We start from the raw sequence: 24,845 nt of genomic DNA on the forward strand, positions 1-24,845 counted from the left end.
TGTGACGGGCCGTCTGCCAGTCTTTACACCACCTAGATACGGGTTCTGCAGTGAGGTTTAGGGCCTTGTGGTCATCTGGTACGCACGATCTGATTTCCACTGCAAGCACTTTGGACTTTTGTTGTGGAGCCCTTTAGCCCGATGCCGGTGACATATATGCTGACTGTGTGTGCAGCTTTTTGTAGTGCCTCTTCTACCTGTTGCTTGGTACCTGTAACGGTCCATATAGTAATATAATTGGCTTAGAGTGCGTGTTTGACGTGTACGATTTGGCGTAGGAGCTTCAGGAGGGATCTCATGGCTACGTTAAAGAGGAAGGGGGAGAGGACTGCCTCTTCTGTCGTGCCATTTATACCCATCTCAATCACCGGTCTTTGGAGCTCCCCAATTTAATTGAGGATGTTCTGTTACTACGGAAGTTTCTGATGTAACTGTATGTCCTGGCCCCTGCGTTCATCTCAGAGAGACCCTTAAGAATCTACTCATGGGCTATCTCATCGAAAGCCTCGAAAAGGTCTAAGCTGAGGATGGTATGCAGTAGTTTCTTCCTTATCGTGTGAGGAAAGACATCGTTTTCAATCATACAGAGTATGTCCTTAGTCGAGAGGCCAGGCCTGAAGCCGTTTTGGTTGCTAGGTAAGATTTTTTCCTTCCTGGAATAAGCGTTGAGTCGGTTGAGAACTACGTGCTCTAGGACCTTGCCTAGGCAGGAAGTTAGCGAGATAGTATAAGATTTTGAAGATCTAGTTTCTTGCCCGCTTTGGGAATGAATATGACCTTAGCATGTTTCCAGGAGTCTGGAATAGAACCGTTGTTCCAACACTCATTGAAGTACTTAGTAATGGGTGTGATTCACGCATCATCCAGGTTACGGGGGGTCGTATTAGTGATCCCGTCTTCTCCCACCACCCAGGCGGTTTTGGTGGTACTTAGCACAAGCCGAACCTCCTGTTCTGTAATTCCTCGCCTAGGCCTGGGTTATCCGCTCCCATATAGTCCTCAGAGGGCGAAGCACTTTTCTCCGCGTTAATGTATGTGCATTGGAGCTCTTGTAGAAGCTCGTCATTTCTGCTTGGGTAAGCTTGGGCTATGCGGAAGAGATTTTCTGCGGCGCTGATTTAACAATAATTGGTCTATAAGGTGTCTGAATTAATGCCAGGTGTTTTTGCTTCCTACCTGCCCGTTCATGAGGTCGCACGTGTTGTTCCATTGTTCTCTGCTTAGTTGGGCTGAGTATTTTTCGATTTCGTGGTTAAGTTTTGCAATTTTAAGCTATAACCACCTGTTGTGCTCCTGCTTAAGCCACCTCTTGAGGGGACCTTTATGCGCTTCCCAGAGGTGTAGCAGGTGGCAGACCGGCTTGGGCTTGTCCTGCTCTTGCTCCGCCGCCTTCATAGCGCGGTTTGATTCCGCGCAAAGCTCTTTGGACCACTGCCTAATGTTTTTAATTTCGTAAACTTTTTTCTTGTTCCTTATATATCTGAAGGCTTCCAGTTGGTAATCTGGAACTTGCGGTATCTAACTTTGTGTTTGCCACTGATAAATTTGGTAGCAAGAATATAGTGGTCACTGCCCAAGCAGATCTCTGTGTTCTCCCACTGCGGATTGGTTACCCCTTTAACGAACATGAGGTCTGGTGACGTGTTTCTGCAAACGCTTTTGCAGATTCGGATAGATCTGTCCGGATCGGGCATAAGGGTCAAGCCTAGCGACTGGGCGGTTTCCCAGATTTGTGCCCCCTTGCTATTATGTGGCCTGTTGACATAGCCCCATGCCTCATAGGGTGCGTTTCTGTCACCCAGTATAGATAGGGGTTGTTTTCCTGGCTGTTTTGCTGCTTTAATAATTTTGATGGCGTCAGAAGTAGTATCTCTTGACCGGCTATAAACGCTCAGGATACAAGTGCATTTATCTCCTCGACTGCGTGGTAGTATTTGTAATCGGGTATATGCGATTTTGAAGCCGCCAATTTTCAATTCAGTTTGGTTTGCTGTCATATTTCTCTGTACCATGATGGCGGTGAGCGGTTTGCCTTTTGTGAATTCATTGAAAGTTTTGTAGCCTGATAATGTGCATTCAGCTTGTGTCTGCTGCAGACAGATTATGTCGGGTTTTGATTCCAGATGTAGTACTTTCATTTCCAAAGCCCTGCACGTCGCGGTGAAACGTCTACAGTTCCACTACCAAACCGTGATCTCACTCTCTGAGACTTGGGAAGGCTATCTTGGGGCTCGACCTAACTGAGGCCTTTGACAATGTTACCCATGAGGCAATATTGAGGAACCTGTCGGACATAGGACCGGGGGGTAGAACCTTCTGGTACATCAGATCGTTTCTGGAGGGTAGGACTGCGGAGATTGTAGTCGGAGAAATGAAATCGAATCCCTTCCCATTGGGGGGCAGGGGGACACCGCAAGGGTCACTATTATCGCCGTTTCTATTTAATATAGCCTTGATCAAGGTACCACCCAGGCTGCAAGGGATATTGGCACTTAAACATACATTTTATGTGGATGACATTACTCTATGGGTAACAAGAGGCAGTGACGCACAATTGGAAGAAACTCTACAGCAGGCGCTGGATATTGTGGAAGAGCTAGCAGAGGAAGCAGGACTCTCGTGCTCTCAGCCCAAGTCCGAGCTTTTTGTGCTGAGGGATAAACCAAGAGGGATACATGCGAGGCACTATATGCCGCACCACCTTTAGAGGTGAAAGTGTTGGGAGTACCGGTCGCTGAGGTCCAAACGATCAGGATCCTGGGTATGTATCTGCAGACTAACAGGAAGAATAGTGAGTCCTTGCAAAGGCTTAAAAATACGGTCAATGCTACCGCGCGGCTAATAAGGAGAACCGCCAATCGTAAGAGAGGTGTTAAGGAAAAGGACTTGTGTAAGCTAGTGCAGGCGTTTGTGCTGAGTAGAATAGTGTATGCGTCGCCTTATTTGAAGTTGGACGCGGCGGAAAAAGGTAAGGTTGAGGCTATGATTAGGCAGGCGTATAAAGCGGCCCTTGGGTTGCCTTACAATGCGTGTACCGAAAGGCTGCTGAGATTAGGGGTGCACAACACCCTAGAAAAACCACGGGAAGCGTACTTGGTGATGCAGCTCGGTAGGCTTTCAAAAACAAAAGCAGGGACAGACTTATTGGAAAGGATCGGCATTGGAGTTGACGTTCCAGACGGTGACACGAAAATTCAGATGAGGCGGGAAATGCACAAGGGCTTGTACATAAAACATTTGCCCAAGAACATGCATTCAATACATCACGAGGACCGCAGGAAGGCAAGAGCCAAAGCTTTACATGCTAAGTACGGGAAGTAAAACGGGGCAGTCTATGTAGATGTCGCCGAGTATAAGGACAAGGACGCATTTGCAATTGTGGTGGTGGACGGTCGGGGACGCTTGATCGCCTCTGGATCAGTCAAAACCCGCTCCCCAGAAACTGCAGATGAAGCGGCGATAGCACTAGCTATAACTAGTACTAATGCTGACGCGATCTTGAGCGATTCAAAAACAGCTATCCGAAATTTGGCGAGGGGCAGAATATATGTCACAGCGGCGCGATTGCTCAATCGGGTCACGGGGCGAGGGACTATGGAGGCGGAAAGTGTCTGGGTACCTGCACACTCTGGGTTCCCTGGGAACGAGACGGCTCACATGAATGCTCGAGGTTTCGTCAGCCGAGTAGGTGAGCCGGACGTCCCGGGAAGGTCCACGAGAGATGTGCTGGTATTCTTTCATGACATCACTAACCATTTCAGACTTAAGCGGAGGATTTACCCACCCCCGGACAAGCAATTGGTGAAGGCGCAGGAATGTGTCTGGAGACGATTGCAGACTAGATGTTTCTTCAACCCATACGTGTTGAGAAAAATCTACCCGGAGATTCAGCCGGAGTGCAAATGGTGTCAGGAATTGGCAACCTATGACCACATATTATGGAGCTGCAGCATAGCACCGCCACCGGCGGACATTATGCTTGATTCATCCCTGGAGCAGTGGGAGGCAGTGTTGGCCAGCTCAGACCCGGTCGTCCAGACCAGGGCCGTGGAGTGGGCCACCCAGGTCGCCGTCAGCCATGGGTTGACGGCCGTCTAACACGGAATCGTCCACACATGCTCTCTGACGAAAATAAAGTTTTTCCATCCAACATTCATATAAGGTTCAAGTCTTGAGGCCCCAGTCATGACCTGGGTTATGTTTTGGACCCCTGCACTCAGGGTGGATGTGGTAGGGGTTTCCAATGTAGGCATTGATGTGAACTGAGTGAAGACTGCAGTCAGAAACCGGATTTGCGCCGTGAGGGTGTCAATTTGGCATTGATGCCAGCTATGCATACACCATGCTCTTCTAAAACTTGCTCCTTCCTGCCAAATCTCTTGTTACAGTGCGTTTCAAGTGCGAGTAGGCGCGGTTCTAATTTTTCAACTTTGGAATCAAGATTGCTTTCTGTGTTATCGGCTTTTTGCTTTGCGCGAGGTGGAGTGTAGGTAACCATTTTGAACGCTGGATTGTTCGGGTGTAGCCATTTGAGATTTTGTAGTTTCCTTTAGTGTGGGTTTGTGCTGGCCGTTTTTCTCAGCCTTAAGTTGCTACATTTTAGGCTTAGCTGCGATTACTTGTTCCCCGAGTGATTTGACTTCGGACTGTAAGGACTTAATGACCGCTACCAGCTCCCTCACTTGAGGATCTTGTGTCGCCGTGTTCTCTTCCTTCCGCCCGGCATTTTGGCGGTTTTGCTCCGTGGTCCTTCCGTCCTGTTTCCAAGCGACAAGCTTGTTTTGGGTTGAGTTGGCGTGAATGAAAGTGTTGACACCATGTGGCGATGTTTTCGGTAGGTGGCATGCTCTGCTGCTTACACATCAAGCCGCGAAGTGAAATACATGCTTGGATCCTCAACTTCGTGCGTGGTGCAGGCGTTTTGCGCTCTTTATTCGAGCAAATGCTGCAGTGAGAATGCCCGAGGAGGCGACGAGAGAGCAATAGTTATACCCGACTGCAAGAGCGGCTGTGAATCACGTGAAGAAAAGTTGATCGGTATGATGCAATAATCTTCCTATCTAGTCACAGTTCTTAACAGCAATTAACTGTAAAACTTTTATAAACTGTTGAAATCTTTTACTACGGAAATTTCGGCGGGTACTCTCATACCATTAGTCGGAGCGGACGCAGCCATTAACCATGTAGACACACTAACTGACAAGGGAAAGCTTGATAAGGCTTCAAGTGTGCTCAATAAGTCCGAACTAGGTGACTATGTCTAATTGGAGTATACCAGCGACGTCTAGGTTAACAAATATTACCTGGCTGGGTGTGTGGCCTCAAACAGGAAGATGGCTACGAAGTGTCGTGAGTGTTTCGAACAGCTTTTAACTTCTGCTGAAGACGGATATGACGGTCTGCCCTCTTTGTCAGCTTTTTACTGTCAAGGAGGCCTTCTCAATCCTTCAGTCAAGCTATTTGCTTTTGTGAAAGCTTTAGAAGATGTGTTTACAATGCAGTTCAATTGGAACAATTATCGACGATAGAGTTTGAAGTTTTTCGCATTATGCAGAATGTGCGCCATGTGGGTGTCAGGCACACGAGGAGGAACTGAGAAACAACATGGTGAGGTTTTTCTTCTTAGTGGCTCAATTTTCATTGCGTTAGCAATAATACTGTAGGTTTCGCCTCGTCGTGTAGACCTGGTCGGTAGGGACGGAACAGCCGCTGCGCCGAACAGGTGGCGCGCCGTTGCTTCAGTCGCGCTCCACCAGATGGCAGCGCCGTCGGCGGTGAGAACAGTTTGCTCTGTCTACGACAGATGGCGCCACTAGAAGGTCCGCCACTCGTTGCCTTCGGAGCCGGCGTTAGCAGCACTGCTGCGCGCAGAGCGAAACGCGGCTGCGCAGCTTGTGCACAAACGTCAAATGACTCTTAAACAACCCAGCTGTAATTAGCCTAATTTCTAGTTAGACCGCATAAATAAATAACACCGAGTAGGAAATTGGTCCAGTTGAGGAATCGAACTAGGGTCTCCGGAGTGCGAGGTGAGCACGCTAACCACTCCGCCATGCGAGCTTGATGATTTGGAATGAACAAAGGCGCGTGTAGTGAACACGGTGTCTTCGTTCACTCCCATCTTCCTCCCTTCCCGTTACGGCGAGGTTCACGTGTCCACCGAGATATGCGAGACAAATACATTTCCTTTCCTCAAAGATCAATTTACCGGCGAGGAAGGAGTACAGCCGAACGGGCAATGGCGTTCCCTGGACTCCCTGGCAGCGTGGCGGAATGGTCACGTGACCAAATATGGCGGCGCCCATGCTCCCGCGCTGTTAAGCGTCTATAAATGCGCGCTTGCCTTAGCGTGAATGCTTTGCTATGCAGTCCTCTAAGGAGAAGTGGCAGCGGCAGGAACAAGTGAGAAAGCGACAACGTGCCCAAGAGCCGCCAGAACAGCGTGAAGAACGACTTGCAAAGCTTCGTGCCAAGGATGCAGCTCGGCGACAACGTTCTACCTCTCAGAGTGGTTCCACGTCCTAGGTGCCCGATGAATCTCAACACCTGACTGCTCAGGAACGCCGCAATGCTACCAGGCGAAGGCAACGCGCCGAGGAATCGCCAGAAGAACGCGCGCAAAGACTCGAAAAACAGCGGATTATCGAGGTTGCCATTGCTAACGCAGTTTATCCGGTTTAACCAGAGCTAAATCAGTGCCAATTTTTACCAAGTCCTTCAATAAAGATATCGACCTTCAGCTAGCGAAAGTAGGATTAATATCTCAAAACTTAAAGCAACAATTAACTTGAATGGCAGCTATATATGTTGTTCCATTCCCCGTGTCCTCTAGTTTGGTTCAAAAGATAACATCTAAAAATAATGTCTAATATGTTCGCTGTCGGAGGAAAAAAACAATGTTGGCTGCAATTTGGAAATTTGCTCGATGCATTAGCGTCATTTGGTTTTTGTTTTGTGATACAAACAAAATGGCAGTGGTTTAGCTGTGGTTAAATCGGGTAAATTGCGTTAGCCATAGCAACCACAGTAATCCGCTGTTTTTCGAGTCTGCGCGATCTGTGCGTTCACCCTCTTGCGCAGGTCGACGACATCGTCGATGGAACTGTTGAAGTTCTCGCCTACCTGCTGAGACCACGCACGCAAGCGCTGTTCGTCCAGCCGGCCGGCGGAATACTTCTGAGAAGCTTTCTTTGAAAATAATCCATGATGTAATATCCTCCTCGTGGTTCTGATAGAACAGATTCGCTACTCCCGACAGATCGAAATCACATTGTCCAGTTCGATTTGCGCGTTTAGTTTGTTGTATGCGCTCACCAGCTGATAGGTCGTGAGGCAATCCTCAACATCATGGTCGTCGGTGCCGCTAAATATGGCGGGGTCTCGCTGGCGGAGAGAACCAGCACAGACGACGACCTAGACCACTTGTATGGCTTGGTGGTTGGCGTCCGAAGGCATCGCGGTAGGGGATAGCGTTCAGCTGCAGAGTTCCAGTGTGAGAGGATGTTACCCCACACCTCCACCAAATGAAAGGTGGGCTTATTTTGAGAACCTTCTTAACTGGAGCAGGGCCAGCAGCAATGTGAGCAGGGCAAATGTCGCTAATTCGCCTCCAGCTCCAGTTGATTACGATGTTCAGAAAGATTCAGTGCTCAGTCCTTTATTGTTCCTAATATATGTAATGACTTGCCCTCTCAGGTTTCTTCGAAAATTTGTGTTGGCAGGTGACTGTGTAGTACATCGTAAAATAATTACTTACTCAGACATTATGACTATTCAGGTGGATTTTAATAACATTAATGAGAGGTGTCTGACATGGTACGTCCAGTTAAACATTACCAATTATAAGTCTATGAATATATCCCGTGCTAACGTGATTTGTGCCACCCATATGCTTAATTACATTCTATTAGAAAGTGCAACGTCATATCGGTACCTCGAGGCTCAGATTGCCTGTAATCTATCTTGGCAAGCGCATATTGATCAAACTCTATGGCACTTGGACCACTGGAATACATTCACCGCAATTTTTTTCTGGCACCATCATCGTCAAATATATTATTCTACACAATGAGCCCTTCACTATGGTGTCCCTTATAGCCTCAGTCGTTTTGGAACGTTAAACTCTCATAAACTATAATCAATTTCCATTTGTCCGCAGCTTGATTACGCATCATCAGCTTGGAGATCCCGTGCATGTCACCGTCACGCAGTCCCTTGCAGCGATACAAAATCGTTCAACCCGAATCATCCTAAACAACTTTCAAAGAACTGCCAGTGTTACTAACATGTGTTCGTTGTGGACTGTATTTTTATATTCCTATTTCTACTTGCGCTGCTGTGTAACATTTCTTGAACCAATAACATTTGATTACATTATTTCTTGTGTTTGCCTTTTCGTCTTGACATAAATGCTTTGTTATTTACGTTCTGTATATTGTAATATTATTTAAACTTTCTGTATGTTTATAGGTAGCGATGCGGAGGGTGTTGACCACTTGCAAAGGCACTCCTTGCACCGCACGTTGCCGATCGAGGCGGGAGGCAGACACGACGCTAATCTGTGCACCAGTGTCCACAAGGAAGCGGCATCCCGAGATCCTGTCGGTGATGTATAGTAGGCGTCTGGACGTTGAGACAGTCACCGGCCGCCATCACCGGTGTATTTCACGGCCGTAGGCTAGACTGCCGGCAGTGGCGGGCAGCGGAGACGAACTTGGGGTGGTACCAGCAGAACCAGTCACGGGCTGGGCTCCATCGATGTCTGGAACTGGAACGATGGCGCAACTGTTAGTGAGAGGAACGGTGGTAGCGACGGGGAATCGACGCTGGCAGTGCGGCAACGGTGCTCTCGAGGTGGTCGATTTTAGCCTAGAGGAACTTGTTGTTGGGCTAGTTGGTAGTTATTCATCATTAAAATCAAAGGCGCCAAACCATACAAACACACTCACAGGAGAAGAAAGAAAGCGCTCTGTCTCGTCTTTCTTTCTTCTCCTGTGTGTGTGTGTGTATGGTTTGGCGCCTTTGATTTTAGCCTAGAGGCTTGGCTGCCGGTGGACGTGAGTGGACGACGCGGCGGAAGGAATTACAGCCACATAACAGGGGACGGAGTAAACCGAGACGCGGTCAGCCAACTTCGCGAGCTTATCCAAGCTAACATCACCTGCTGCAGATAAGACGACCACGACGTACTGAGGCTGAAGGACGCTGAAGGAACAGCTTGCGGTGTAGCGGGCTGTTGGCGTCCTGTGGGCGGTCACCGAGCAGCTGCCTCATGCGATGGAGGGGCTGAGATGGTCGGCCGTCGCTAAGGTCCTCAGTGCTGAGCAACTGCTGCGGGCGGCTGCACTCCGAGATGGACTTCCGGGCCAGGGCCATAGCCTTCAGGTGGTCATACGAGGAGGAAGGTTCCGCCGTCTTCAAAACGCCGTCAAACTCGTCCATCACATCAGGGGAGAGAGTCAATACGACGTGGAGATACTTCACGCATTGTGAAGTGATGCGCCAAAAGTCGAACACAGCCTACACTCGCGCGAACCATATGGCAGGATTCCGAGGCCGAAATGACGGCAGCGGAAGGTGTATGATTCGGGACCGGGAGCTGTGCGCCGCAACCGTGGCGGCGTTATCCGCGTCCATCAAGTCCGGGTTCCCCAAGCAGTAGACGGGCAGAGACTTAGTTCCCTTACAAATGAAGCGGAGCGCTACGCGCACGAAGTGAACAGGCCGTGAACCAGGTATGAACTGTGTTTATCCTACTCCGCACATGGCCCCACGTAGCCAGCGCGAGCGCATGTCACGAGCCGAGGCCGCGCAGCAGTGCTGATGGTGATAGTGCCGCTGCACCTCCCCCCCCCCCCCCCCCCCTCACCGGGCCTTCCTCCTGGGAGTGAAGGGCCTATCTGAAACCCGCCAGTGATTAACGCTTTCCTTATGCGAAGACAAGTCCTGTTCTCGAAACGTTATCACGCTCCGTGAGGCTTCCCCTTCCTTGCTCGCTTTGAAATCCAGTAATTGTGGTATAAAACGATGAAGCCACCACGGTCGTTTTTGTTTCTTTACATTCCTTTAAGCAATGAGTCGAACTTAGCTATTAGTTCTCCGCTTAGATTTAAAAATTATTTTTATTCAAGACCTCGTGTTCTTACGTCACTGACCGCTTACGATCTTCCGATCGCTTTCTGCTACCTTCTACCGCACATTCGTTCACATATAACGTATATTCTATCTAAACCATGGGGTCTCAGGGAGAGTGACTGTGCCTGCATCGACAACCGGATGGATACTGCCACCTTGTAATATAAGTTGCACAATTCTTTCTGGAGAATTATGACACACTGCATGTGTTTCATCTCCTTGATTAAATTTCTTTTTACAGCTACGCGTTCTAAGACACCCTGATCTAGCTTCGAAGATTAGGGCAGTCCATCTTGAGCTATCATACAAAGATTCCTTCCAGATTTGCCTTTCGGTGCGAGAGCAATATTCTGATGGGTGAACCTCGGGGAAGATATGGCAATATTTGTGGGCTTGTGGCAAGTGTAATCAATAACTACAGTAAATATCCGCGATATCAATTTTCACCGGCAGCGGCGCGAACCGATAAGCTTTTCTTGTCACTGCGCCACAGCACTAGGCTATCGCCGTAGCCGAGCAAGCCTAGTGTTAACCAGCAACACACCCTCGCACATAGCATTGCACATCGTCTTCTTTATCTGCCAGTACTACTATCGAACTAATAACCGTGCTTTAAGTGAGGCGGTAGAGACAGAGATGTGCGCTGCGGGCGTTGGCGTGGACAGCGCTGCGGCAGAAACATTGCACTAGAGCAATACACGCTGGTGTTGACAAGATTGCTGCAGAAACTCGGCACTGGAACATAAGCCGCCAGAGCACAATGGGTAAATTGGCATTGCCGACGATAAACTTTAAGACGCGCATAACTGAAACCCTGACTCAGTGGACACCTCAATCACGCTTTCAGATACGGGGCTGTGGAGTCCGCCTGCAAAAAAGTACGCTTTCACACAATATTTTATGCTGAGCAATGCTAAACTGCGAGACATTTTTCAGTATTTTAATACTGTTCTACAGACTGCCCTTTCGAGTATATTATTCCAGCTCTTGTGCTTTTTTTTTACCCGTAGTTTAAAGCGTTAACATCCTCGTCCTTGTTTCCTACACACCTGCAGGTTAGTTTTCCTTTCTCCCACTCTGGGTCAACCCTCTTTCTCTGCAACCTTTTAATTACCTATGATGGCCACCTGCTATCGTACCATTCCCTCCTGAGACCCGGGATGCAGTTGTGTTCACAAATTTTTTTTGTACGCTTTCAGAATAAGCTTGTAGGAATACAAAGCACTGACAGTTGATCAGCTCAGCACGATGTGCAATATATTGGACACCGGGACTCTACCCGTATTCTTCCACCTTATCGGCATGGCAAAAATTACTTGAGATATAGCTGTGAAATTGTGCTACTAAGTATGGAGGTCACCATTGAGTTGGCCGTACTCAAATTAGGTTGGACAGTAATTTTTATCATATTCGGTCGAAGTGAAATTTTGGGTGTGGCCCAGCTAAACTTTGAGGTCACCATGGTTAGAAAGCAGTTTTTATTAAATTCGGCAGAAGTGAAATTTCGGGGGCTCAGGGGACCAAATTTTGGGATGTGACCCGCCTAAATTTTGAGATAGCCAACTGAGTTCGCCATAATGAAATTAGTTTGGACACCTAAGTTGGTGAAATTCGCACGAAGTGACATTTTGAAGGACCGGTGGACCAAATTTCAGGGGTGGCCCCCATAAATTTGGAGGTCACCATTGAGGGACTGTAGACATCGCTGGTTTGGTTCGTGCATTATTCCTCAAGTGTTACACTGATGCTTAGATCGACAATAGTCGCGTCGTCGCTATCCGATAGGCCATTGTCCGACTTGTTGCCTCATGCAATTCTGTGCAAAACTGCTTCGACAGCTTCATCTGAAACGCGAGGCCTGCCAACCAGAAAAAAAAGCCATGACTTCGTCCCGAACTGTTAAATACCAGCAGTATTTGTTTACTGTTATCACCAAAGCCATCTCAAAAGCATGGTCAAAATAACCGGCTTGAGTCCCGGCGTCCAACGTATTGGACAGGCGAAATCAAATTAAAAGCAAAGAAAAGTGAAGGCGTGTAGAGTTAAAATTCTTATATCTGCAGGTTTCCTATTCTATTTTTGTTCATATTGATGCGGGTAGACGACGACGACAAAGAGCGATGGCACGAGTGGGAAGAGTAGAAGAGGACAACGAAGTTCGGACTGTGTTCTCGGTGCCGCTCGCAGCTGTTCTTGTCTATTTGTAAATATCTGCAAATATATTCTTTCCCGCAACATATTTGGTGGAGGTGCGGGGTAAAAGTAGGCGAGAAAACCACAACATCGTCTAGGTAACAGAGGCAAGTGGACCATTTAAAGCCACGAAGAAGGGAGTCCATCATTCGTTCGAAGGTAGCCGGGGCGTTACAGAGGTCGAACGGCATGACTTTAAACTGGTATAAGCAATCAGGCGTCACGAAGGCGGTCTTCTCGCGGTCCTTTTCATCAACGGCAATTTGCCAGTACCCCGATCGAAGATCAATTGAAGAGAAATATTTGGCGCCGTGGAGGCAGTCTAATGCATCATCTATCCTGGGGAGCGGATATACGTTTTTTTTTTGTGATGCAGTTGAGGTGCCGATAATCAACGCAGAAGCGCCAGCTGCCGTCCTTCTTTTTCACCAGCACGACTGGTGAAGCCCAAGGACTTGACGAGGGCTCGATGATGCATTTGCGAGCATCTTGTCCACCTCTTGATTTATGACGGTGCGTTCGGCGCTGGACACTCGGTACGGACGTCTGCGGAGAGGAGCGGAATCACCGGTGTTTATGTGATGCGTCACCACAGAGGTCCGAGCCAAAACACGGCTATCAAAGTCGAAGATGTCGCGGAAAGATGATAAGAGACACCTAAGATCGCGAGCTTGGATTGGCGGTAGGTCAGAAGCGATCATGTCGGCGTAGTCGTCCGTTGGGTTCTCAGTTGATGGGGCCGCAGGCAGCCGGCATTGCTGAGTGGAAGGTAAGCAGGTGTCCACCACTGAAATCACACATTCGGCAGCAGGGGACAGCGTGGCGAGTGAGATGCCTTGCGGGAGCGGTTGGATGGATGAACCAAAGTTCAGGACCGGAAGGTACGCTCGGTTGGTAGACATTGTAAATACAATGTGTGGAAGCGCAATGCTGCGCGTCAGGGCGACGTCAAGTTCCGGAGTGACTACGTAGTGACCATCAGGTACAGGGGGAACAGATGAGAAATAAATGTAAGTTGCGGCTTGAGGCGGTAGACGGACAAAGTCGACAGCACAAAGACGGTGTATAACTGGGGACGGCGACTCAGCAGAAAGAGGAAGGTCAAGCTGAACAACATTAGTGGCGCAGTCAATGAGGGCTGAATGCTCAGACAGGAAGTCGAGGCCAAGAATGACTTCATGAGGGCACTGGTCCAGAACAGAGAACAGACCACCGAGATTGGGACGCAGCCTTGCCTTATGTGACATTTGCATATAACTCTTCCCTTCATGACAGAACAGGCTATTCTCCTTTCTACCTTTTGTTTGGTAGGCATCCCACCTTGCCTTTGGACACACTCTTGCCGCCTTCTTCAGCCCCCACCACTGCTTACGCTCGGGACGCCATCTCCCAGGCCACGCTGGCGCGCCAAATAGCACGTAGGAGGCTCCAAGCCTCTCAATTTTCTCAGAAGTCAGCCTACGACCGCCGTCACCAGGCCGTCGAATTTACCCCGGGATCACTCGTCCTTCTCTGGACGCCCTCTCGCAGCATCGGTCTCTCCGAGAAGCTCCTTTCGCACTACCGTGGCCCTTACCGTGTCGTGCGCCGTGTTACCGACGTGAACTATGAAACTGCTCCCCTTGGAACCTCGCCATCGTCCTCTGGCGCCACCACCGACATCGTCCACGTCTGTCGCCTTAAACCTTATCACGACGCCCATACGTCGCCGCCCTAACGCCGAGACGGCGTTTCAGCAGCCGGGGGTCCTGATGCGGGTAGACGACGACGACGACAAAGAGCGATGGCACGAGTGGGAAGAGTAGAAGAGGACAACGAAGGTCGGACTGTGTTCTCGGTGCCGCTCGCAGCTGTTCTTGTCTATTTGTAAATATCTGCAAATATATTCTTTCCCGCAACAATATAACGCAAAATTTATGCCCTGAGAGTTGGCAAAAATGGCAGTAACAATACTTAGTTCTCGGCTGGTGGCGCAAGACGCCGCGCCACTGAGCGCTGCCATCGTCGAAGTGTTTTGGCGAGAAAGTGAAGAATTTAATTTTAAAAAACGAGGCACAGATGGCATCACTAGATGTCCAATGTATTGGACAACAGGGTTTTATGAAGATGAATGCTTAGGTGTAGGGGTACTGGCTTAATAACTATTGTCCAATATATTGGACAAATTTCCATAGACGGGTCTCAGGATGATTTGCTCAAATGTTTTTTATATAATATTGTCAAGAGACAACGACGAAGACAGTGCTAGGCTCGTGCTCAGAGCGCGAAGAGGACGAAGTGTGTTGTGTGCGCCGTTGGCCTAGCGCGAGCGCTCCTTCCCGCGCCACTGCCAGCTTCGTCGTCTTCGTCACACTTATTTTACTCTCAGCTTCTGTTGTTTCGGACGATGCCCTGTCCTTATCCTGTTCTCCTGCCTCGTTTGTAGTTTTGCAATGGCCACTTATTGCTGTAGCCAAACGGGCGAGTTGGTGGTACATATTGAAGCCAAACAGCGCAACGACGCAGACAGAGTAGAAGAAAACACAGGACAAGCGCTGTTCTCACAACTGAAATTTATTCATGGAAAGCAGTACATCTTATAGCTTGTCCTGTGTTTTCTTCTACTCTGTCTGCGTCGTTGCGCTGTTTGCCTTCGATATGCACCTATTGCTAATCCTCCCACAGCTCTTTAATTTATTTCTAGTCCCGACTGAATTTCTGCCCGTATGCAGTAAACTGCGTTCCCACAAGTAGGCCTTGGCATCATTATTCCTTAGACTTCCGAGTACTTAATACTTGTTGTAACCCCATAATGCCCTATGCTTCATTATTGCTCCAGCGGTATTTCAGCTAGCTGACATCTGTCTCCTAAAGGATCAACTAGGTGATCGACCTGTTCGTGACGTGGATTCCATGCGCGTAAAGCACGGCGCTGTCGCGCTAACTGTGGGTAGCGTTGAACACCGGCCTTTTAGAGGAGCTCGTCGTATTAACCGTAAAAAGAAGAGTGAGCCCGGAGCTGGACGCGACTGCAAAAGCACTCGGCGAGAGGGCGAGGGTAGGCTTCGCGGCACAGTCTGCACTTCCCGGTACCTAGTTCTTTCATGCATAGCGGGCCCGCACGCTTTTTCTTCGGTAGGTTCTCGAGGATTTCTTTACAGAACTTCGCCCCCGTCGCGGTTGTTGTCTTTTGGTGCTGCATGAGTTATTAAGCGGGTGGAACGAAAAATGCTAGAAAAAGAGCAAGAACTTGTCTGTAAGCGGCAAATATCTTCCGGTTGTAGCCGGTTCCCCGCAGAGTACGTGGTGCCTACGTCAGACTGTCAGCACAAGCCAGGGGAGAAGGACGGCTTGAGAGGGAACAGGGCTAGTGTGTGCGGGTGTGTTCGCATATCCTCGCGGGACAGCGCGCTAACCGTCCCAGAAGCCGGTTCATCCGTGTCTCGTGATAAGTCGCTGCATTAGGCGCATGGGGAGAAGCGTGAAAGCTATGTTAAGATCTACGGTAAGTTACGTTTTTACATCTAGGATCGCAGTTTCGAAAAAATTTTGCGACGTGTTTCAAAAAGTCAAGCTCTGTACAAGACACTGACAGCAGGCAGTGTAGGTTCGAAATTAGTGCTTGTGTTTCACCTTTCCTCTATATGTCCGTGTCCCCTAAAGTGGTATTATTTTGAAACCTAGCGAACACCTCGTTAATAGGCAGTCGTAGGAGCTTTACGAACCTCACTTGCCCTAGGGACTATTATAGATGCTAATAATGCTTACCTCAAGTTGCGCACCCAATAACTGTTCGCGCTTCTGTCATAGCAGGCGGGACAGACCTTGATTATATCAGCGTCTTTCACGTTCACTGCAAGTGATGGGCCAGAAAGGACTGAATTGCCAATACTTATGCTTTAAGGCCTTAAGGCGGCCGCGTTTAGTTAAATTTTTTTTGTTTAGCATTGTCGTACACCAGCAGCACGGTCGTAAACTATTATTTTACATATGCGACAATCACTTTTTTCTGACGCGACCTGTAGCTCGCTGCCTCAGAATAAACCAGTGGTGTTAAAAGCAGAGATAGTAGCTGCACTTGGCTCTTGTTTCATGTTCTGTACTGCCATCCAGTCACGCGCCCTGATTATGTGCCTACCATTGAAGACTAAGACAGAACACTGCATGGAATTCCATTGCGAGGGATGTAGTACATCAGGAGTGTGATGACTGATAGAAGATTCTCTTTCACCCCATTTTCTATTTACTTACTTATTTATTTATGGATTTATCATATGCTGCAGATTATACGAGGTCTGTTAGAAAAGTATCCGGCTTTATTTTTTTTTTGCGAACACCGGATGGATATGAGATAAGCGCGCTTGCATTAGGCGACGTTGAACCTTCATGCGCATGCATGAATTGTTTCCCGCCTGCCGATAGCGTCAGTCGCTGGGAAGCAGCATTTGAGTGAGGCAGTGTGCAGTGCTCTCGTCGGTTTTTTATTGCAAGGAAAATGGCGGAGTGAAAGGAGCAGCGCTACTGCAACAAATTTTGCCATAAACTTGGTGACAGCCGAGTGGAAACCATTCGAAATATTCAGACGGCTTTCGGTGAAGATGCTATGAGCAGCACAAAGTTTAAGCAGTGTTACAATTGTTTTAAAGATGGCCGCACATCGGTGGAGAACGAGCCACGCTCCAGTCGGCCATCAACATGCCAAAATGACCAGGTCATTGCCGAACTGAACGCTATGGTGATGCGGGACTGTCGCGTGACTATCCGAGAAATTGAGGAAGAAGTGGACATGAGCAATTTCTCCGCACATTCCATTATCACCGAAGATTTGGCCATGGAGAGAGTTGCGGCGAAATTCGTGCCGAAGCTGCTCACGGTGGAGCAAAAGCAGCTTCGTGTTGAAGACTCACAGGACATGCTGGATTCCGCAAACAGTGACCCCGACTTCATCAACATCATAATCACTAGTGACGAGTCTTGGGTGTACAGGTACGACCCGGAAACCAGATCCCAGTCGTCAAAGTGGAAGCATTCCACATCACCAAGACTTAAGAAGGCCCGGCAATTGCGCAGCAATGTGAAAGTGATGCTGACTGCTTTCTTTTACACCCTCTGTGTGGCAGACCACGAGTACGCACTCTGACCAAACAATGACCAAAGAGTACTACAGAGATGTCCTCCGTTGCCTACGTGATGCTGTGCGGCGCAAGAACCCGGAGCTGAGGTCAACAGGAAATTGGCGCACCCATCGCGCCAATGCTCCTGCACATTCCTCGCACTCGAATCAGATTTTTTGGTGAAAAACCAGACTCCTGTAGTTCAACAGACTCCTTACTGTCTTAATATGGCCCCTGCGATTTCTGGCTGGTTCCCAAAATCAAAAGGCCATTGAAAGGAGCGCGATTTCAGACAAGGAAGAACATTATGGCTGCAACACAGCTGAGCTAAACTCCATTTCGAAAAGGGCCTTTTCGGAATACTTCCCACAATGGCAGCACCGCTGGGAGAAGTGTGTGGAGTCCCAAGTAGACTACTTTAAAGATGACTAGGTTTGCAACGCTCCAGTTATGCAAGTTTTTTTTCAACGGCCAAAGGTCGGATACTTTTCTAACAGACCTCGTATATGCGGCCTAGGCAGCAGTCGAATAAACACTTAGAAGACCGGCGTTACACAGTGCAAAAAATATACAGGGTGTCCCAGCTAAAAGTAACCAAGCTTGTTAAAAAGAGGATGTTCCCTAGCCCAGTGACACCAACTGAGGGTTGTTGACAGTCGCGTGTCCTAGTCTGCAGTATTTTTTTATTATGCAAACGTGATTAATTAGCAAAGACTAATGTGCTAACTTTATAATTATTGCTTTCAGGAAGAAAGTGTGAAAGCAGGAGTTGTAGATCCCATAGAAAAATAATCGTTTGCCATGTTTGCAGCCAAGTACCACTGATACTTCTTTTATCTGACTTAAAAGAAAGCCCGCGAAATACAAAAAGAACCACGTGATAGGGAAGCAGTTACAGCGCTCCCAAACGAGCGATCAAGCAACGACATCCGCTTATGTTTGCAACACTGTCCCGAACAGCGTTCGGCGTTTTGAGGTGGTGGCGAGATATGCGCCAGGAACTGCTTACGCGTCATGGAAAGTGAGCGGGTGCTGCTTTTCAAGGAAGTGAAGCGCGGCTCGCATGGAGCGCTTTTTCACGCGTAACCTCGCCTCGAGTGATAGGAATAAGGCCGTGCCGCTAACTTGCACCGTCACGCGCTGAAGAAACGGTCGCCCTAGCGCCGATACGAGAGTTGCTGGCGTATATCTCGCAACCATCGCAAAACGCCGAACCCCGTGCGGGACAACCTTGCAAAGATAAGCGGATGTCGTTGCTTGGCCGGTCGTCTGGGAGCTCTGAAACTGCTTCCATATCACGTGGCTCTTTTTGTATTTCGCGGGCTTTTTTTTAAGTCAAATAAAAGAAGTTGTATCAGTGGTACTTGGCTGCAAACACAGCAAACGGTTATTTTTCTAAGGGATCGACAACTCCTGCATTGACACTTTCTTCCTGTAGGCAATAATTAAAAAGTTAGCTAATTAGTCTCTGCTAATTAATCATGTTTGCATAATAAAAAAATACTACAGACTAGGACACGCGACTGGCAACAACCCTCAGTTGGTCTCACTCGGCTAGGGATCATCCTCTTTTTTACAAGCTTGGTTACTTTTAGCTGGGACACCCTGTATATACTGCAAATGTAAATGCACGCTGTAGGTAACGACAGGAGTGAACGAAATTTTCAGAGGATAGCAAAGAAAGAATCATAATAAATTTAACAAGCTCGTCTAAAATAACTGTTGAATTACTTCAAGTACTTTTGTAGCCACAAATACATAAGCAACCAGACGGTTGCTTCGATAGATGTTCTGGGGAAAAATAATGCTTGAAACTGTTAGTACGAGTGAACAAATGAGTGTCCAGGCAGATGGTGATGCCTGGACACTGCGGACCACGATGGCTGCACGTTTATTAAAGTGTTGAGGTGAAGCTGACGACGGTACAGATTCAACAAACCTTATATTTTGGCAAGCTTCCTAGCGAATTCTCAGGTTCTGATGCTATTTTGTGGAATTAGTTTTTTTGTAGAATCTTGCCGATGGTGGCTTTTACATATAGAAAAAAATGTAAGCATACATTTCCTCATGATTTAATGGTTTTGTTACAAGAGGGATCAATAATTTCCAATGCATATTCAAAACTGCTGATTAGTGTGCTGTTAGCGGACAATTTAGCGATTGGAGGAAAATAATTGTCTGTGCGCTATAACACTTAGCTTTCGTCGTGCTGATGCACAAAGTTAATGAATGTGAATGAAACTACTCATACGACTAATTGTTTTTAGTCGCCGTACGTGAAACCTTACTTATGTGGCAGTGGATTACAGCATAGTGATACGAAGGTGGGATTTTTCGCAAGTTTCAGAAGAAAGTTTTCGTTTGTCATGTCTCGAAAATCTCAGGCATCCGTCGATTACACCAGCTTGAAGTGAAATCAAGAGAATAGTAAACTGCATCTTGATCTCTAGTGCAGTGCATAGCCTTGAAGAGCATACCGCCAGCTGGAAATAAGGGCATAATGGCCTTTCCATCAATACAGGCGGTTAGGTCTGCAATGTGTATTTAGAGAACTAGGTGGTAGAGCATTCCTTCCAGGACATAAAAACTGATGGGGAGCAAATCAAAAATAATGATATTCCAATTCGACATAGTGTTGATGCCTGCGCAATGGGAATGATATCCTACGGAACTACTCTGTGAGAAGTACCAATGTTGACCAGATTTCAACGCTTAACCGGAACATGAGGCACTACTTAATGCCCGAATGAAATCAAGAAAAATTATATTAATTGCATGAGAAGATAAGAATTGAAAAAAAACGCAGTGAATCGAGAGTTGGTGGCAGGCAGTTTAGGCGCATTTTGGAAAATTATAGTGAAATATGAGATACTTTTATCTCTTTCTAACCTGCCATAGTGGCTTGTGGCTGTGGTGTTCCGTTGCTTATCACAAGGCAGCTGGTTCTATATCGGTAGCCGGCGGTCGGGGTTAGATGGTGGCGAAGCACAAGAACGCCCATGTGTTGTGCGATGTGAGGACTACGGCGTCCCTGGCACCCCATCTGTAGCGTAATTGCTTTAGGACACTGAACTGCACACAAGAGCATTATGTCTATCTAGGAATTCAGACGTATCAATACACATATTGAGTTCTTTCGGTTCGATGAGATGGGAGTGAGTGATATGTGAGTGTAGTGTGTCAATTGCGAACGATCGTCGTCTTCTGCACAGAGGCATACCTGCTGGCTTGCAGTCACTGGGTAGGACGCCGCTTGAAAATCAAAAACGATATACTGTAATCAGAAACACGCAAGTCATTCAACGCAACGACGAGTAAAAGCACTTGGATTTTTATCAGTACTGAGATTGAAAACTAAAGTTACAGGCGTACCACAATGACACCAGAAGTAGGTCCTCGAATCAACAACTATTACATGCGGTGCCTCAGATGTACGGATCATCATTACGATCTTAAGCAGAGCTCTACAAACAACGTATGTAGAATTGTGCCGCCGCGGTGGCTCAGTGGTTATGGTGCTCGGCTGCTGACCCGAAAGACGCGGGTTCGATCCCGGCAGCGGCGGTTGAATTTCTTTGGAGGAGAAATTCTAGTGGCCTGTGTACTGTGCGTTGTCAGTGCACGTTAAAGCACCCCAGGTGGTCGAAATTTTCGGAGCCCTCCACTACGGCGTCTCTCATAGCCTTAGTCGCTTTGGGACGTTAAACCCCATAAACCAACCAACCGTAAGTAGAATTGTGAAACGAATGCATTAAAGACGGCGGACACCGATGACGACAATGGTTCCTCTGGTGGAGATGGAGATATCGAGAGAAGCTGTCAGTGGCGACACAATTCCAAGACAACAACTGGCAGGGGTTTTTGAAAGGAGCAGATTGATGCTCATAAATTATAGATTTCTAATTTTTGGTAAAGTTTTTCAGTGAGTTTCGGGTATGCATGCACCGTCACATGTGATATTCCTTGAGAAGATAGCACATGGCACAGCAGTTCTGTACTAAAACATGTGAACCAACTGGTCAAGAATAGTAACCAGCACCTAAGTCGACATCACCACGAACAGAATACATGATAAAGAAATTCGATTGAAGAAATACATAAAACCTACACCAAACCTTCCGCCCACTTGTAGCAGCAGATGGTTATACGCGGCTCAAAGCGCATTGGGACTCAGTGCGTCAAATTTTTTTTCAATCACAAGTAACTGTCTGGCGTATTCTCACTACGCTGACGTTTGTGCGGCGATAAACCACGCGTTTATGCCTGAAAACAATTGCATTCAATAATCTTCCCACCTGTCACTTGAAACTCGTGGATACCGTAACGAAAAGAACATCTTGCTACTGTTTTCAAGGTAATCGGTAGAGTAGGCTCCGGTGTTCAAGCCAAAAATCGCTATCCCCGAAAGCATTTTATTTGCGACACCACCTAGTGGTGGCGACAGCGGTATGTCAGTTTTTGTTTTTTTCTAGCTTACAATAGCACCGGTCCTTTTCAAATTAACTCTATCATTAGAACGCAATATCCTACCGATGAACGTGAATCTCTATCTGTTCTCATTATCCCTTTAATGTCGAAAAGCTGCGCAAGAGCTATGATAATAAGGGAGTAATTACTCATTGACGTCCACCCGAGTGCAGCCATACGGCTACAAAGGAAAGCTATACAGCTTTCTCAGAAACTTCGTAGTTAAAGAACTACGTGGGTGGACGTCAATGAGTAATTACTCCCTTATTACAAATCTACTCCACTTTGGGGGATTCCCCTAAACATTTGGTCAATCGACTTATTGATCAATTCGCTCTCGCCTTACCATAAGCTTGCCGTCGTGGTTAGCTCAATTGGTAGAGCGACTGCTCCGGTGAAGCGGTGGTCCTGGGTTCGAACCCCGGACCAGGACGAATTTTTCTTTAACTTCAAAGTTTCTGAGAAAGCTGTATAGCTTTCTTTTGTAACCGTATGGCTGCGCTCGGGTGGACGTCAATGAGTAATTACTCCCTTATTACAAATCTACTCCACCTTGGGGGATTCCCATAAACATTTGGTCAAGAGCTATGATGGACGCCGTAGTCCAAGACTCTTGATTAGTTTCAACAGTTTAGGTTTCTCGAAATTCCACTGACATCCCTTTCATGAAAACACGGCCGTGGCGTTCAGGATTGGATCTCGCGTACTAAGCGTGGGGGGGGGGGGGGGGGGGTACTTGTGGTATGTCAGTTTGAACCAAGCTCCCGCATCCGCTGTGGTTGAAATAATGTTACTCTTCGGTAGGTTTTACAAAGCAAGAGAATTCCTCGGTCCGAAGAGACTGCAATATAGCAGTGTGCATATAGTCCCATTACTACAGTACATGTGCACGCACCGACCCATCCTCTATATATGGCGGTTTAGGTTTAGGTTTATTAGGGTATAACGGGATTTACCGTCCCAAAGCGACTAAGGCTATGAGGGGACGACGTAGTAAAGGGCTCCGGAAATTTCCTCCACTTGGGGTTCCTCAACGTGCCCTGAGAACGCAGATTACACGGGCCTCTAGAGTTTCGCCTCCATCGAAATTCGGCCGCCGTGGCTGGGGTCGAACCCGCGTCCTTCGGGTCAGCAGCCGAGCGCCGTAACTACGGAGCCACCGTGGCGGGGCATTATATCCACCGCAGTGCATACCCACTATATATGATGATGTAGAAAATGTTCAGTTCGTGGCTGCACTGCCTTGTATTTTCATGTGTGTTTTTCGTTTATGCTGTCACTACGAAGTGCCTTTGAGTTTTATTCATAGTGATCGTTTCGCAGCTTGCTAGTGCAATTCGGAGATATGACATCTGTTGTAGTTATTGACTGAGATGCTTGTTCACAGCATTGTTTGTGTATTTTTCCAGTTGTCCCTGCTCACCATCATCCTTGCGCTAACTCTTGGTACGGCTGTCTACGGCTATGGAAACCCATATACTGGCGTTAAGGGTTGGTATGGCGGCGCTGGAGGATACACCCACCCAGGCTGGTCCGGCGGCTTTGCTGATTACAGCGGCTACGGATACGGCAGCGATGGATACTTGACTCAGGGATGGTATGGCGGAAGCGCAGGGTACGTGAACCCTAGCTGGCACGGTGGCAGTGGTGGATACCCTACTCCTGGGTGGCATGGCGGTAGCTCCGGATACATGACTCCTGGCTGGTATGGTGGCAGCTCTGGATACGCGAGTCCCGGCTGGTACGGTGGCAGCGGGGGGCTCAATACACCTGGATGGAGTGGTGGCAGCGCATATATGACCCCTGGCTGGTACGGTGGCAGCAGCGGGTATCTCAGCCCAGGATGGGATGGGGGCTACGGAAGTGGTGCCAGTTCGGTCGGCTTCGGAATTAAGTACATGAAATAAGTAAATGATATACAAGTGGATTTAATAAATTTGTAATTTTTTCGAATTTAACCTGCTGTGTTCAATTGTTGCGGCATTCTACACTAAAAAAATTTGGCAGCAATAGAAATTTTTAGTTGTGCTTGGAAAAGGCAGCTAAGTTTTGGTACAAAAAGCGAATGGCAGTAACTATCTACTGTAGAGTATTGACTCCTGCACACACTCTTATCATCGTTTCTTATCACATATAAACCTTACGGAATTACGAAGCCCATCGAGTCGCTCAAACTCACTTCATCAGCTGCCATCGATGGAATTATTTCTAAAATTCTAAAAAGAAAACACAGAATGCCTTCTTACCTCATATATTTGAGCAGTCTCTTTCATCTGCAGTGGTTCCAGCCAATTGAAAACAGGTTAAGATCATTCCAGTTCCTTAAAAAGGTCAATCTTCATGTAAAAAATTCCATCCTATCTCGCTCACCAATGCTGTTTCCAAGGTAACGGAGCATGTAATCTACTCAAGCAGAATAAAATTCTTAACATTATCAATTTTTTTCCTTTCTTGCCATTATGGTTTTGTTAAAAGGACTACCTTGTAAAACCAAACTAGCACTGTACATTAACGTCCCTAAGTTCCTCCACTGATAATAACATTCTTGTGGACGCAGTATTCGCCGAGTTTGAAAATTAATGTGATAAGGCTGCTGACAGACGTCTCTTTTTCAAAACATTCGTGCTTAAATAACAATCCTTCAGTTGTGACTTGGATTCATTCCTTCCTCACTGACAGACTGTCATTGGAATATGCCAGCAAGTGCATTTCCTAAATTTCCTGTGTCATCTCCGGAGTGCCTCAAGGTATTGTTATCAGACTCTTAGTCTTCCTCATTTACATCTATGGCATGTCGAATAGCATATCTAGGGCACGGAAATTTAGACACTAAAGAAGCCCAAAATAGACAGGCATCTAGGCCCTATAAGATATTGAAATAGGCGCTATAAAGCGAAAATAGGCACTTTCAATAGTACTCTTTATTTATTAGTGCAAGATTTTTCAGTAAATCACGGA

General features: G+C 47.5%; 1 protein-coding gene across 2 annotated transcripts in view; it reads left to right on the forward strand.

Moving 5' to 3' along the window:
• The window catches only part of LOC149327522 (uncharacterized), a 59,130-nt gene extending 35,290 nt beyond the window's left edge, over nucleotides 1-23,840 (forward strand). The window contains exons 1-2 of one of the 2 annotated variants that reach the window (XM_089563661.1): nucleotides 13,035-13,096; nucleotides 23,297-23,840. In XM_089563661.1, the coding sequence (XP_089419787.1) occupies nucleotides 13,061-13,096; nucleotides 23,297-23,794 (534 nt within the window). In that variant the 5' untranslated portion in view covers nucleotides 13,035-13,060 and the 3' untranslated portion in view covers nucleotides 23,795-23,840. Of the gene's footprint in view, nucleotides 1-13,034; nucleotides 13,097-23,296 lie in introns of those variants that run through there. The other variant, XR_016286329.1, reaches the window with a different exon arrangement.
• The last annotated feature ends 1,005 nt before the right edge of the window (nucleotides 23,841-24,845 follow it).

Source organism: Amblyomma mixtum, chromosome 10 (genome assembly GCF_055824585.1).
Source record: "Amblyomma mixtum isolate Tamu chromosome 10, ASM5582458v1, whole genome shotgun sequence".
NCBI lineage: Eukaryota > Metazoa > Arthropoda > Arachnida > Ixodida > Ixodidae > Amblyomma > Amblyomma mixtum.